At 38.1% G+C, this 16,582-nt stretch overlaps 1 protein-coding gene across 2 annotated transcripts in view; it reads right to left on the bottom strand.

Annotated features, from left to right (window-relative positions):
• Positions 1-16,582, bottom strand: part of Ctnna3 (catenin alpha 3) — a 1,374,363-nt gene that overhangs the window by 1,298,620 nt on the left and 59,161 nt on the right. For both annotated transcript variants that reach the window (XM_070021006.1, XM_070021007.1), the window contains one exon: positions 9,114-9,220. In XM_070021006.1, the coding sequence (XP_069877107.1) occupies positions 9,114-9,220 (107 nt within the window). The remainder of the gene's footprint in view (positions 1-9,113; positions 9,221-16,582) is intronic.

The following is a 16,582-nucleotide window of genomic DNA, read 5'->3' as shown; positions in this document are numbered from 1 at the left end:
TAAAGCACTTTTTTTTGTCAGTCATGGGGCTTGAACTCTGGGCCTGGGCTCTCTCTGTCCCTCAGCTCAAGACTAGCACTCAACCACTTGAGCCACAGCACTACTACGGTTTTCTGAGTGGTTTATTTGAGATAAGAGTCTCACGGACTTTTCCTGCTCAGGCTGGCTTTGAACTGTAACCCCCAGATCTCAGCCTCCTGAGTAGCTAGGATTACAGGCGGAGCCACTAGCACCCAGCGAAAAGCACAATTTTAAGGCACGCCTTAGGCCAAGTAGCCAACCCATGCTCACTACCGGCTGATAAAATGGCCAGCACAGCAGTTCTTACTTTGTAATCACCTGGGAGCTTTTAAAATTACTGCTTGGTTCTACTCCCAGAGATTCTGATATAGCTGGTTTTGTGTGAGGCCTAGGCACTGGGAATGTTAAGAGTTCCCCAGGTGATTTTAATGTGCAACTAGGGTTGAAAACCACTGGGCTAACAGAATCTCAACAGTAACAGAAATTTTCTGAATCGCCTAGTTAGCACTCTTCCCCAAATAAGGCTTTTATATCTCTCATAAGGCTTGGACACAAACCACTCCACCACAATTTATAACAGGAGGCTCTCAACTGTGTACAATATAGTACCCATTTCTTACCCTTCCTTAAGCAGTGAGTGCAGAATATCCCTATCAAAATAGGGGGAAAATGGTCAATGTAGAAGAAGGACCAATATATTATCCTTGGAGCCACGTCTGGACACTAATAATAGTTTTAATTAGAATAGAGCCATACCCAGTTACTTATATATTGTTTATGGCTACTTTCACATTGTAACAGCAATAGAGAACCTGTGACCATCAGAGCTGAAATGACATAGAAGCCAGACTTGTACAGAATAAAATTGCCAACACTGGTGTAGGGTCCATGGAGTTTTTAAGCCACAGCAGCATCTCTTGAGACTAGCTGGATGTCCTGAAATACCCTGGAGACTCTAAGAAAGGTAGAGTTCCATCTCAAGCCCTGAAAACTATCACATCTGGGGAGATAGGGACTCTTCCGTCATTTCGGCAAAATGAACCACACTTGTTCTCATCCATCCAGCTTTTTCTCCTTAAAGGGCATGTGGAACAGGCCTTTCAGTCCATACTACCGGGCTACCTGCGAGATCAGTTATAAGAAAAAGGGCATATGTGCACTCAGTGTGAATTCATTACGGGAAATATCATATGAAAGCTAAAAAAAATTAAAAGCAGTGCCTGGTAAGATGGTACATGCTTGTGAATCCAGTAGTCAGTAGGCTGAGACAGAAGAATCTCTATTTCAAGGCTAGCCTAGATTACATACAGAGAATGTCTCAAAAAAAAAGGAAGGAAGGAAGGAAGGAAGAAAGGAAGGAAGGAAGGAAGGAAGGAAGGAAGGAAGGAAGGAAGGAAGGAAGGAAGGAAGGAAGGAAGGAAGGAAGGAAGGATCTAAGGATTGTAGTTCGAAGCCAGCCCAGACAGGAAAGTCCATGAGACTCTTGTCTCCAATTAACCACCAAAATGTCAGAAGTGGAGCTGTGACTGAAGAATTAGTGTGCTAGACCTGAGCACACAAAAGGTCAGGGACAGGGTCCAAGCCTTGAGTTCAAGCTCCAGGACCCACATAAAGAAAGAAAGGAGCTTCCTTTTGTCTCCACTATTCATTTCTCAAGAAATAATATAACCTAACAACTTTCCCATGGGAGCAATTTTCTTGCAGTGAAAGAATGCAGAAATTGAAGAATATACTTTATTGGAATCAACTTAGCTATGCTGAATCACCTTAAACTTTAAAATTAAGTTTATTTCTTTAATCTATCACAAAAATAACATCTTTATACTTATTAAGTCTTTATAGTTATTGAGATTGTAAGTATTTTAAAATATTTATTAAGTCTTGGATAGTAAGTACTTTTAAAATACTGTATTTAATTTAGTAACCTTTAGTTACATGTTGAGATTATATTCAAAACTCTGATATTTGTTTAGAAAGAACCCTACTAGAAATCTATGTGCACAGAGAATTGTCCTTGAGATTTTCTTACAAACCTTACGATTAATTCTGATATTCTACTGATAGAATAATCATCAAGGGTATAAAAAGAAGCTGGTAGATAAAACCAAATGACCTATACAAATGACAAAACAATCAAAAAATTATGACTCTTTTTTCCTAAAAGAAATTCTATTCTAGGAGGCTGAAGGGAACAGATATCCACTCCTTTCTCCCTGGTTGCCAAAAAATCTGACTGTAGAACAGTGGGAAATTAACCCACTAGGCATTTTGACATTTATTTGCACAAATTGATATACATTATTTTCCTTCACCTGTGGAAGTTAGATCTAAAATATCAAAACACATACAAGGCAATATGCATATATACACAATCAAACTGACTGCAGTATAGTATACATAGGGGTGGATCCCCATGGTGTAACACTTTTGAACAATAACTGATAGTTTACCAAAATGAATACCAGAAGCTGAAACGTTTTTTTTTTTTTTTTTTTTTGGTCAGTCTTGGGGCCTGAACTCTGGGCCTGGGCACTGTCCCTCAGCTCTTCAGCTCAAGGCTAGCGCTCTATCACTTGAGCCACAGTGCCACTTCTGGCTTTTTCTGCTTATGTGGTACTGAGGAATCGAACCCAGGGTCTCATGCATGCAAGGCAGGCACGCTACCACTGAGCCACCTTCCCAGCCCCAACTGAAACATATTTTATGAGGAGTTATGGCTTAAGGGGAGGGATTCAGATGGGTGGAGAAGGGAATAGTAATACAGTCATAATAGTGGGGGGGGCGGAAATGTGTGTGTGAAAAGGACACTAGGTAACAGTAGAGGAAAGATTGAGACAGATGAGGAAGAGAATCATAAAAGGGCGACACTGATCAAGATGAATTATACTAGAAAATGACATATTAAATTAAAACCTCTTTTTTACATCTATTTAAAGATGATTTAAAAATAAATTTAATTTGAAAAATAAATTGCTACACATATTTGCTTGCTTTGCATGTATACATGTGTTTGTGTGTTTGTTGGTTCCAGACTTGAAATTAGGGTCTCACACCCTTGCTAACTGCTGACACTATCACATGAGCACTTCCTCCCATATGTCATTTTGCTGGTTAACTGGAGATGGACCTCATGGGTCTTTCTTTCTAGGCTGGTTTCAAACCTCAATTCTCCAATTCTCAGCCTCCTGAGTAGCTAGGATCAGAGGTGTGAGCCACTAGAAACTAGCTTTTTGTTTTTCATGTTTGTTTTTGTTTCTGGCTCAAGGAAAGGAAAAAGAAATTTTGTTTGTGGTAGGAAAGATGTTCTCCATGGGAGAAACAAAAAGCATATCTGAAAGAACTAGGATTAACTCTTCCTCCATTGTATTAGTCAACTCTCTGTTGCTGTAACAAAATACTAGCAATGATCAACTTTTAAAAGGATGGATTTCAGAGGTTTCAATTCAGGATCGTTGGCCCCAACACTTTGGGCCTGGGTTGAAAGAATGCTACCTCACTTCACCTCATGGAGGCCAGAAAGCAAATGGGAAAAAAGAGAAGGGAACAGTGTCCCAATTTCCCCTACAGGTTACACCTCAATAACTTCATTTCCTCCCACTTGGTCCCAACCTCCTAAAAGTTTCATTACCTTCCATTACACCAATCTAATGGCGACCACACCTTTGAAGATACTTTGGGGGATATTTAAGATCCAAACCATCACCTATCAAGTCACTTGGACAGGGTTTTTTTTTTCTTAGGGAAGAAGATCAGAGTAGATGTTTATATATGAATTTTGTGCCTTTAGCTCCCATGTAACAGCAAAGCACCAGATTGGGAAGAAAGGCACTTACCCTCTTCTGTAGTACTCAGAACCATTCTGCCACCTTAAAAATTGGCAGTTTTGGAGGTAGCAGGACTTGGCTACTTTTTCAGGCCTGTTGCTAGTCTCACAATGGACAATATTGGCATTCACCAGCCACCGGCCACAACATAAGGCCAAACCAAATAGTAGATAGATAGTGTAGGTTTGCAGACGTAAATGAGTTATCCCTCAGAGACTCCAGAATTTGCAGACACGGAAAAGCAGAAGAAAGATTTTGCAGGAAAATCCTTACTCTAGCAGAAGCAAGTTGGGGCAATTAAAAGAATCCTAGATTGCTACTGTTGTAGAACTTCCTTTGAATTTGCAAAGAGCAAGAGACCAAGAAATCAGATTACATAAGATAAGCATCTGGTCTAAGTGGCTAGTACTTAAGGGAACTGAAAATGATGGGATCCACAGAGGCTAGAGCATAACTCTGAGAACAGAATGTGTTTGGCAACTGGAAGGATTTATTAAATTCCTGGTAACAAGTTTGAAATCTTCTCCACTATCATTAACACTCAACTTTTCTCTACATCTCTACTTCCTTTTGTGTCTTGCAGTTTTGCACCGATTTAATCTAAGTATCCTTAGAGTAAAATTGTTTTTTATCTCTCCCTGTAGATCACCTCCAAAAAAGAGGATGATGGTAGAGCGTTATTGCAAAATATGTCATTTGTATACTGATTTTTTCAAGCTGAAATTACTTAAGGAAGCCATTGGCCTAACTTTCTCAACATTTAGATTTTTGGGGGAAGGGATACCTTCATATACCAACACTAGAAAATAGCCTTGATTACAAGAGACCCATAATTGAGCATGCAATGAACCTGAATAAACTCTGAATCCTTAATTTTCAGTACCTTCTAAATTCCTCCCATTAGACATCTGTAACATCACAGTTACCTATTTGTCTTGTCATTTCTTCAAAAATGTATTATTCTTTGTCAAAAAAAAGTATAACATCATTCTATTTTGGCCATTTCTCCAGACTTCATTCTTTCATGAAAATTTTCATGTACTACATGTACAGATATTAAAAATGTTCATGCTCTTCTCTTGTTAATCAGCTTTTTTATTAATTGAGCTCCAGATCCAGAAGAAAAAAATATATAACAACTAAGGGGTTTAAAGAGACCACCCCCCCCCCTCAGCCGGGCCCCAATGGTTCATACTGTAATATTAGCTACTCAGGAAGCTGAGATCTGAGGATCATTGTTCAAAGCCAGCCCGGGCAGGAAAGTCTGTGAGACTCTTTTTTTTTTTTTTTTTTTTTGGGGGGGGGGTCCAGTTGTATGGCCTGAACTCTGGGCCTGGGTGCTGTCCCTCAGCTCTTCAGCTCAAGGCTAGCGTTCTACCACTTGAGCCACAGCACCACTTCCGGCTTTTTTCTTTTTGCTATGTGGTGCTAAGGAATCGAACCCTGGGCCTCAGGCATACAAGGCAAGCGCTCTACCACTGAGCCACCTTCCCAGCCCCCTGTGAGACTCTTATCTCAATAAACCATCAGAAAGCTGGAAGTGGTGCTGTGGCTCAAATGGTAGAGCACTCACCTTAAGCTGAAGAGCTGAGGGACAGCACCCAGGCCCAGAGTTCAAGCCCCACGACCAAAAACAAAACAAAACAAAACAAAAACAATGCAGGTAAAATTAACATACAGCACTTAGACATGCTGAGCACCCTTGTGTGATTCATCATGTTGACTTGCACCTGTTTCAATGACAATGGAAGTATGTATTGAGATAGAGTCAGCACCAACCTAGGTCACTGAGTATCTGCATTAACCACCACCTCCATTGCCCATAGACAGCTCATGTTGGACCTATAGCTTGAACAGAAAGTGAATTTTTATTGAGCCTTTGAAATTTGGAGGATCTTATCACAATATAATATAACCTCTTATGCTTACTAATGCAAGAGTTATAAGAATCCTTCATCTTGGCCCAATACTATTATAGAGTAAATAAAAGCTATCCCCAAAGGGACTCCCAGAAAAACAAAATGAGTGTGAGACACTATGGAAGCAGAAATGAGGAAAGGACCAGGAGGTTCCATAAGAGTCACGAATGAAGGCCAGAGACTAATGCTCCTTACTGTTGGCCTAAAATATATTTATTTCTTTGAAAATGTGCAATATATTTATATCATAAAATACATCTGAATACTTACCAAAAAAACTTAATGAGATAAATAAGCTGATTCATTTAACTCACATTCAACATGAAACTAACATACAGCAAATTGTATTTTGTGGCAAATAAGATTATTGATAGTTCCATTACGTAATGACTGTAGCATGAGCTAGCAGTTTATAACCCCTTCAGAGACTGTACAACACAGAGACGTAAATTCTTTTAAGCACAATTCTGCATAAATAGATTTTCTTCATTGCACCACCAAACTTGGATCTTGAAAGTGATAAACTGCAGATGCCTACAGTTGCAATCATAAAAATGTAATTGCTGAGAAAAAAATTATGTCTGATCCATTGAAGGAATTTATTACAGAGGGATGTAACTGTGTAAGTTATCACACAGAGAAAATGAAAGCAAATGATTGAAATATATCCCAGGATGAGCATCCCTGCAAAATGACCTAGTGATTTACCTGTGCTCAGGGAAAAAAAAATAGATTAAAGATAAATCAGTTTTGGTAAAGGAAGACTTCAGTAACTATAAAAAGAGCAGAATAAAGATTTATGAAAATTAATTTAGAAGTTGAAATGACATAATAATATTTATAACCAATTACTCCAAAAATTAAAAATGTAATTTTAACTTTGAATTATATACAGAGGTGATAAATAATTTCTGTAGAATATTGAAAGCAAAAGAATATAACATAAAGATAGGTAGTGAGGAAAGGGGGAAATATTTTTAATGTAGCTATTGAAATAACTTCATCTTTTGGTAGTGTCAACTTCAAGATCATGTACTCCTGTCCAATTTTTTCCAATGTAATCAGAGACTATCATATGTTTAAAATAAACCATACTTACTCAGATACAGCCAACCAACAGAATCATGTAAGGAACTGATAATTTATTAATAAATAAAATGTGACATATACATAAATATTTTGTATTGTCATTTTAGAAAAAATGAAATATTGCCATTTGCCAACATTAACAGACCTGGACACATTATATCACAGCTAGACAAAATTACCAAGACCCTATCTCAAGAACAGAAATTGCAAATGAAAGTATTAGGGTATGGCTAAAGTGATAGAACACTCTCCTAGTATGCCTGAGACCTTTGGTTAAATCTGGTATGGATATTGAACTATCATCAGTGAGGCACATTTTTAATTGTCTTCCTTGAACATGTGTTAAGTGAAAATGCATACAAAAGTTGCTCTTATAGCTACTTCCTTTTCTGCCATCCATCTCACAGAAAAGGTAAGTAGAACACCGGGCGCTGGTGGCTCACGCCTGTAATCCTAGCTACTCAGGAGGCTGAGATCTGAGGATCGCGGTTCAAAGCCAGCCCGGGCAGGAGAGACCCGTGAGACTCCTATCTCCAATAAACCACCAGAAAACCGGAAGTGGCGCTGTAGCTCAAGTGGTAGAGTGCTCCCCTTGAGCTGAAGAGCTGAGGGACAACGCCCAGGCCCAGAGTTCAAGCCCCACGACCGACAAAAAAGAAAAAAAAAAAAGAAAAGGTAAGTAGAACTTTTTATGTAATCAGAGATAAAGGAGATAAAGTCAGTGTAGTTTCTTACCCAAAAAATAAAAATAAAAAACCTTGAATACTTTGAGTCCTTAGGAAAAAGGACATTGGAGGCATGATACAACGTAGGCCCAAAGAGTAATTCTCTAACAAATTTTGATAAAAATTTTAAATCTATACCATTGCATTTGGTTTTTGAAATTCTGCTTGAAAATACAATACATAAAATCTGGATTAAAATGATAAATAATTATGAATATTATCAAATGACTATTCATTTTATGAGATTTTTTATCAGAGAATTCCATTAGCTGCTTGTATCATACATTTTTTTGGGGGGGGGGGGCCGGTCGTGGGTCTGAACTCTGGGCTGGGCGCTGTCCCTCAGCTCTTCACCTCAAGGCTAGCGCTCTACCACTTGAGCCACAGCACCACTTCTGGCTTTTTTTTTCTGCTTATATTGTGCTGAGGAATCGAACCCAGGGCCTCATGCATGCAAGGCAAGCGCTCTACCACTGAGCCACCTTCCCAGCCCACATTTTGGTATTTTAACAATAATTTCCTATGTAACAAATGAGCTATTGGGTCTCTGGAGGCAAGTCACTGACATTCTTTATTTAATAAAGACTTTTTGGCCAAGTATGATCATTCACACATATAATTCTATCACTTGAAAGGCTACAGGCAAGAAAATAGAGAATTAAAAAAAAAAAAAAAAAGAAAGAAAATAGAGAATTCAAGGCCAGTATCAGCTACATAGCAAGTTCTAGGCCAGCCTAGATTATACGCTAGATTGTTTAAAAAATACAAAAATAAGGAAGTAGCGCTATGGCTCAAGTGATAGAGGGCTAGCCTTGAGCTGAAGAGCTGGGGAACAGCGCCCAGGCCCAGAGGTCAAGCCCCTTGGCTGGGAAGGTGGCTCAGTGGTAGAGTGCTTGCTTCGCATGCATGAAGCCCTGGGTTTGATTCCTCAGAACCATATAAACAGAAAAGGCTGGATTTGGCACTGTGGCTCAAGTGGTAGAGCCCTACCCTTGAGCTGAAGAGCTGAGGGACAGAACCCAGGCCAAGAGTTCAGGCCCCATCACTGGCAAAAAAAAAAAAAAAAAAGACTTTGATTCAAGCCCCTTGACTGACACACAAAAAAAATACAAAAACAAACAAAAAAACTGTTTTAACCAAGTCATCTACATCACACAGATTTCATAAATATCAAATAAGATAATTTATATAAAATTACTTCAGAAAAAAATATATATAGCTGAGTGTGGTAATATACACCTGTAATTCTAGCACTTGGGAAAACGAGGCAGGAGGATTAGCAAAGCTTTCTCAAAAAATTATATATACATATTAATTCTGCTATTAATGTTAAAGAAAATCTAGGAGAAGACATCCAGATTTTATTACTTTCACTAAATTCATACATTTTACATTTTAACACCAATTTAAATAAATGACAATTTCAGAAGATATACAAAAATCAAATCTTCCCTTGGCTTGTTAGCGTTTGCATTTTTTAATTTTTTTTTTTAAAAAACAGTTGCTCCACTCTGTAAATTTCACGGTATTAATACCTGGATTATGAGAGGCTCCAGTAGTTTCTCTACAGTGAATGTTTGGATCTGCAGATCCTCAGGGTCAATAGTCAGCATGAGAGGTGTTTCCGCAGACATGCTGCTGCCTGCACACAAACACGTGAAATCAGTAAAGAAAAGTCTTTCTGAAGAAGAGTACTTATATAAATCATGGAGTAGCTAAAAACTGTGTTTGGCACCTCTTCCTGATCTCATAGCCCCAAAGGATCAGGGTGCCCAATCCATCATCTGAGACACACGACATTCCCTAACTGGCCCCTGTGGTCATGCTGTCAGTGTTTAGGAGACACTAACAAATTTGTGACTAAGTTAAAAAAAAATCATCAATTAGGTTTGCATTTGATCAGTAATCATAACAGAAAGGAACTGATTAGATGTTTCTTACAGCATGCAAGTCTGTTTTTTGTCTTGGGTTGCTTTGTTTTGAGCAATGTGGGGCTTGAATTCAGGGCCTGGACACTGTCCTTGAGCTCTTTTGCTCACCGTTAGTGCTCTACTACTTTGAGCCACAGATCCACTTCCAGTTTCCTGGTGGTTAATTGGAGATAACAAAATCATGGACTTTCCTGCCCAGGCTGGCTTTGAACTGCAATCCTCAGATCTCAGTCTCCTGAGTAGCTAGGATTACAGGCATGAGTCACCAGTGCCAGGATCATGAAAGTCTTTTGATTTCCATAAACTCATAACACTGAAATAGCTTACCTGCATATTTTGCCTGTTTTTATTAATGATGACTAAGATGAAAAGCCAGGTAGGACTTTGGAAGACATGTATGATATCTCTACTTGCTTTGGAAGTGGTTTTATTTGATGGGTTTGATTATAGAAAAAAGAGTTAAGGGATAGTTACATTCTTTTTTTTTTAATTTACATTCTTATATAGCAAAGAAACTAATATGATCTGTATAGTTATCATGAAAAGAAAGGAGAAGCCCCTAGCCTAGTTCATAAAATCAGCACCTCTTTGCTCTTCTACCTCTCCAGCTCTCTCTACTGGGTCCTTCCCTTAGATCCAAAGATGAGCTACTGTGAACATTCAAAGGTAGTCATGATCTCTGTTGCATCCATACACAAATGAAAAAAAAACTGTTTAATTAAGACCTTTCTGAACAGTGCATCTGATGCACATGCATAGAGAAAAAATGAGGCAAGAATCAAAAAAAATTCTCCTTGCCTCTTATCCCTCTGTACTATGATTCTTGCATTAATAATTTGTTTAAACAAAATTTAGAGGAAAACACTGCACAGACCAGAAATCTTACTGCCCTTCAGATAGTATGTCAAATGATTGCACTCTATGATTTTAATACAAAATGAACATGCAAAATATTCCTGGGATTAATAGGAACCTTCCAAATGCTGTCCCAAGTGGCTGAACATTGTAATTGCACATAATCAAAATAGCAAATTTCAAATGTATTTATAATCAAATAGACATATAATATTTCTTTCATGTCTCTTCAGCAAAATTTAATATTAAAACAAAGATAATTATACTGCAAGTCCAGGGACCAATTATGACAAATTCAATAATTTATCAAAGCATATGAGTATAATTATATTCTAGGCTTTCTATAGTATTAAAGATATTAATGCATGCTACTATTGCTCCACTAAGATCAAGTATATTAATGCATGCTAATACTTTGGATATAGTATTAAAATATTTCCTAGTCAACACTAGAAGTTATAATAAGCAATTTGAAGTGGAGCGCAAAAGGACAATTTATGTCTTGAGTGTCCTGGGGTTTTTGCCATGTTTTTATATAGTTATATTATGTACTATTCGTCCACTGAAAACTAGAGTAAACATTGATGGTTTTACATAAAAGCAACCAGTATTTTTTATTGCAGAAATGAGAGTACATTTTCTGAAATGTAGCATACCTCTAGATAGTTCTTTTATTGAACATAACCCAAATCAGCTTGCCCCATTAGGTAATCAAGCACGTTTGTTCTCTATGCTTAACTCTATCACACATCACAAAAGATGCCTACTATTCTTTTGCTTTGTGTGGAGGGGTGTGGGGGGAAGGGGTGTAGATATGGGTCCTAGAGCTTGAACTCAGAGCCTGGGTGCTGTCCCTGAGCTCCTTTTGCTCAAGGCTAGCATTCTACCACTTGAGCCACAGCACCACTTCTGGCTTTTTTGATAGTTTAGTGGAGATAAGAGTCTCACAGACTTTCCTGCCCAGGCTGGCTTCAAACCATAATCTTCAGATCTCAGCCTCCTGCGTAGCTAGAATTACAAGCATGAACCACCAGTGCTTGGCTTATTCTTTTACTTTTAAAAAGCAATTTTGCCCTAAGGACAATTATTTGCATTGTACTAAGTGAAAAAAAATTGACTTTCAGGAGGAGGCAACAATGCTTGATAAGAAATATACTCATTATCTTGCCCATGTAATTGTAACCCCTCTGAAGGGTATTTTCACAATAATAAAAGAAGAAAAAAATTGACTTTCAAAAGTATGAATTATTATTATATGTTATATAAATATATAAAGTCACAAAACCCTACAATATGGCCCTTGCTTCTCTCGCCTTTTCAGTGGTTTTATTTTCTCTCTCAAAGCAGAAATGTAGACTGTTTTTCAGCTCTTCAGCTGAAATATAGGAGAGTTGCTTCAAGAAAGGCGCCAGACACTATTACCAAATGTCTTCTCTCAAATACAGCTCTAAGATTGAAATGTTCTGGTATAACTTATTTTTTGTTTTGTTTTGGTTTTCAATCATTCCACCCACCACTGTTATTCCTTCTATCACAGACAAATCTAAATTGACAGGTATCTTCCTGGTGACTTCAATGCATAGCCCAAAGCCAATCTATGCAATAAGATATGTCTTTCAGTGTATAACCTTAGGGTTCTATCAAGTGAGTGATCACACAGGGACTTACTTGTTAACCTGCTGATGACAGGTACTGTCCGACATAAAAATCAAGACTGCTGACATTGCTTTGTTCTCTTATCTCAGGGACAAAAGTAGAGGACATTGTTGTAAACTAAAATGGGACATAAGTGAATCTCCAGTCTTCAAAAACATGTCCTTTCACTGTATATTTCACAATGAGCTTCCAAAAACCACATTAAGCACCAAAGATTAGAAGTAAGAGAAAAAATTAAGGAAAATAAAAATTACTTCCTAGAAGAATGCTCTTCAGTCAAGAGGTAAAACATAAACCAAATTTAACCAAAGTACCTGGTAAGCCTGTGTTTATGTCTTTAACTTCACATTAAGTAGAGAAAGTTGCTCAGAAGTTCATTTTTCCATAGTAAAAATAATAAAATAGTAAACCAACAATTCCTTGAAGAACCCTGATTAGCCATAATTACTATTCCTTGAATAAATCCTATTGCTTATAAAGATCTTTCTGTTCTGTTTGTACTTTTCCTGTTCAGTAATCCTGATTGTTTGGAGATGAGGGCAATAAGAGGCATAGAACTGTAGAACTTTGCAAAGGAAGTTGAAGCAAGGAGAAAGTCTGACAAAGTGTTGCCAACCTCTTAAAGCAATATCACATAAATCTAAAACAAAAATCTTATCAGGTTGTAGGTGTCATAGAATATATTTGCATGTTACGACTTGTAAAATCTTAAGAGCTAAGAAGTACTTCCCAAACATTCAGGAATGTCTTCTATAATCTGAGGTTTGCAGTCAGCTCAGAAAGGAAAGTCTTTGAGACTCTGACCTCTGAATAATCACCAAAAAAAATGGCAGTGAAAGTATGGCTCAACTTGTGGAGCACAGCATTGACCATGAATTCAAGCCCCAGGACAGACACAAAAAAAATTTGAAAAGAAAAGAATAAATCTACTTTACCATTATATGGTATGTGCTAGTGATTTCTTTTGTTTTGTGTTTTTTGTTTGTTTGTTTTTTCTTTTTTTCCAGTCCTAGGGCTTGAACTCAGGGCCTGGGCACTGTTCCTGAGCTTCTTTTGCTCAAGACTAGCACTCTACCTACCACTTGAGCCACAGCACCCAGATTTTTCTGTTTATGTGGTACTAAGGAATCAAACCTGGGTTTTCATGCATAGTAGGCAAGCACTCTACCACTAAGCCACATTCTCAACCTAGTGATTTCTTTTGTAAGATTTTTCCTTAGGTTGATTCAAAATCTTCTACTTTTTAGCACCTATCAAATAGAGGTGGTTTTAAAAAGTAGGATAAGTACTGGTCTAGAAATAGACAAACTAGGATACAATTCTAGTTTTCAGAATCTAAAGAACTATAGTAATAGTCAATAGTATCTTGAGATAGGGCAAACTCCATCATGTAGATTCTTTTCTTCTCCCCAAACTATTTCCATGATGCCTAAATTTTCACTTTGTCCCTGACTTGAAATTAAACTTAAATCAATTTAAAATGAATTTGGTATAACATACATTTTATTTTTAAATGCTGTTCACTATGAAAGGTCATGAAGGACACTCATTTGTTATCCATTAGTATGAACTAGTGTACACTCTGTACCTAGTGTTGGATGCATGTCTCTTATCACAACATGCACCACATCGTATCTTAGTCGTGCCCTGGCAGCAAAAGAAAGTGATGTTAGATCACAGAGCTGTGCAGATAGGACAGTGGAAAATGTTACACATTTCCAAAATAAAACTTCAACTATGAGGCTGGCATGTGGCTCAATGGTAGAGGAATTAGCCATCATGCTTGAGGCTCTGTGTTTGATCTCCACCACTGCACAGAGAAAAGGGAAAGAAAGAAGAAAAAAGGAGAGGGAAGAAGTGAGGAGGAAGGAGGGAATGAGAGAGGGAAGATGGAAGAGAAGGAGAGGGGGAAGAGGGAGGGAGGAAGGGAAGGGGGAGGGAGGAGAGAAGGAAGGAAGGGAAGAAATTTCACTACAATCTCAATACACATTTGTTTTCCAAACACACCTCTATTTCCATCCCTACCTTCCTGCTTCCAATGTAATCATTTGTTGGCTTATTTAGCCTGTCATGAAAAAAAAATACACACATCCTCTTACTTGTCAGAGAATCGATAAAATCATGCAATTGCCTGATATTGTATGTGATGAAGGAATAGTTGAGCTTCATTCTTTTCAAATGCTCATCTTACCCTTTACAAATGCTTTTGATGTGTTGATTTAGACGATAATCAGTGTAAAGCTCTTTTACCTAGCCTCTTGGTCAACTGTGAAAGCAAAATGATGTGAGAACAGAAATACCACTAGACTAGAAGACATCATTCATTTATTGATTGATTCATTCATCGTGTTTTTATTGCATGTCTACTCTGCTAGTCATGAGGAGGACACTATAAACAACAAATATAATGAAGAATAAATTATTTAGTATGTTAGAAAATGCTGTGTGGTATTTTAAAGGGGAAAAAAAGGAGTCCAGAGTACGTGGAATGAAGTAATAGAGAAATTGGGTGATTTCAGTATAAATTAAGATGATTAGCTCCACTAAGAGGGGATATTTGAAGAGACTCGATGAGGTAAGATGATTATGAGAGATACCTAGGAGAAGAATGTGGTGGGCAGATACAGCTACAGCAGCGCAACAGAAATCTAAGGCAGGAGAACAGAGGCACTGCTTGAGTGCATCACAGCAAGCAGGATAGAATGAATCACAAAAAGCACCGAAAAAGAAAAGATCAGAAAGGTAGCAGGGGCTGCAGAGCAAGTGAAACCCTTCAGAGCAGTTAGCGATCCAAGTACTGAGGTTGAGAAAGGGGCATGTTGGAGTTACAAGTCTGGTGACAGTAGATAGACATACAGAAAGTGGTATTCAGCATAGGATTACTGAGAATGTGGCTCCATGACAAAGTCTTTGTCTAGGAAGGAAGGAAGGAAGGAAGGAAGGAAGGAAGGAAGGACCAGTTTTCCCAGGAGAAGAAGAGCTAGATTTCATCTCCCCTGAGTGCTGGGGACTTTAGACAAGTTACTAGATTCTCTCCTAGCATTACTTTCTTCATCTATAAAAAGAACCAGACATGGGGCTGGGAAGATGGCTCAGTGGTAGAGCGCTTGCCTTGCATGCCTGAGGCCCTGGGTTCGATTCCTCAGCACCACATAAGCAAAAAGAAAAAAGCTGGAAGTGGTGCTGTGGCTCAAGTGGTAGAGCGCTAGTCTTGAGCTGAAGAGCTGAGGGACAGCGCCCAGGCCCAGAGTTCAGGCCCCACGACCAGACCCAAAAAAAAAAAAAAGAACCAGACATGGTGACATGCCTATAATCCCAGATACTTGGAAAGCGGAGATCAAGAGTTTGTAGTTCAAGGCCAGCCTGGGAAAAAGAAGTTAGCAAGACCCCCATCTTAACAAATAATTTGGGTATGGTAAAACATGCCTCTAATCCCAGGTACATGGGAAGAACAGGTAAGAGAATTGTGGTCAGAGACCGGCCCTGAGCAAAAATTCAAGATAAAAATTAATTAAAGCCGAAAGAGGCTAGGGGTATGGCTGAAGTGGTCTAGCACTTTGAGTAACAAACACAAGACCCTGAGTTCAAAACCCTGGCAGCCAAAAATGAATGAAAAAGGATCATAAAGGTTAAATAAGAGACCAGGGAGTGGTCCATGACTGCAATCTCAACTTGGGAGGAAAGAGTGAGAACTTGTCTCAGAAACACAAAGCCAACAACAACAAGTAAAACAGGCTAAATAAGATCATCTAGATAAAACCTATAACTTAGCCCATACCTCTGTCACTTTAGCAAGGACTCAAAGATCATTAGTTGGTGTTATTATTCCCTTTTCAGTAAGAGAGCAGAATCTGTCTATCTTCACTTGACTTAAACATCCTTTTCATTCATACAGCTCGTAATTATTATTCAAGAGTGCTTTCACTCTGTCCCCATAACAAAAGAGCTTAAAACAAAGCTTCTCTCCGGTGCCTCATTTTATTGGATCTTTACACTCTAGAATATAAGTATATTTCCTACACGTACACTAATTAGAAATGCAGCATGCCTGAAGAGCTCCAAAAACAAAAACAAAAAATTCCATAATGCACAACAACCTCATAAAGGATGTCAAGTCCTTTGAAATCAATTCCATAGTGCTCCATGAAATGTATGTTCCCAGACTAGGGCTGTGATTGTTAAATGCACTAATGTCAGTATTCCCAAGAGTTTGCACTTTTAATTTCCTTAGCTTCCAGACTTCTGGGTTCCAATAGAACAAGACAATGCTGCATTTTAGAAGGGGGAAAAAATATCTTAAGCATGCTATAATTCAAAATTTAAAGAGCTTCTTTATGTCTTTGAAGTTCTCTTTATCAAACCTTTAGATAGCTGTCTTAGTCATGTTCACTAGAAATGATCAAATGGAGACACACATACACATACACACACACACTGACATATTCAATAGACACTTTCTGAGAATTAAATAAAAACTGAATTAAAACATATGTTTCTTCTAGCCATAGTTACCAGATTTAAACTTATTTCCTCACACCTACCAATCTAAATGAAAGCTGAGA

Source organism: Dipodomys merriami, unplaced genomic scaffold (assembly GCF_024711535.1).
Source record: "Dipodomys merriami isolate MVZ:Mamm:240054 unplaced genomic scaffold, mDipMer1.0.p SCAF_14, whole genome shotgun sequence".
Taxonomy (NCBI): Eukaryota; Metazoa; Chordata; class Mammalia; order Rodentia; family Heteromyidae; genus Dipodomys; species Dipodomys merriami.
Note: the sequence above shows the minus strand (reverse complement) of the source record. Positions and strands in the feature narration are given on the sequence as shown.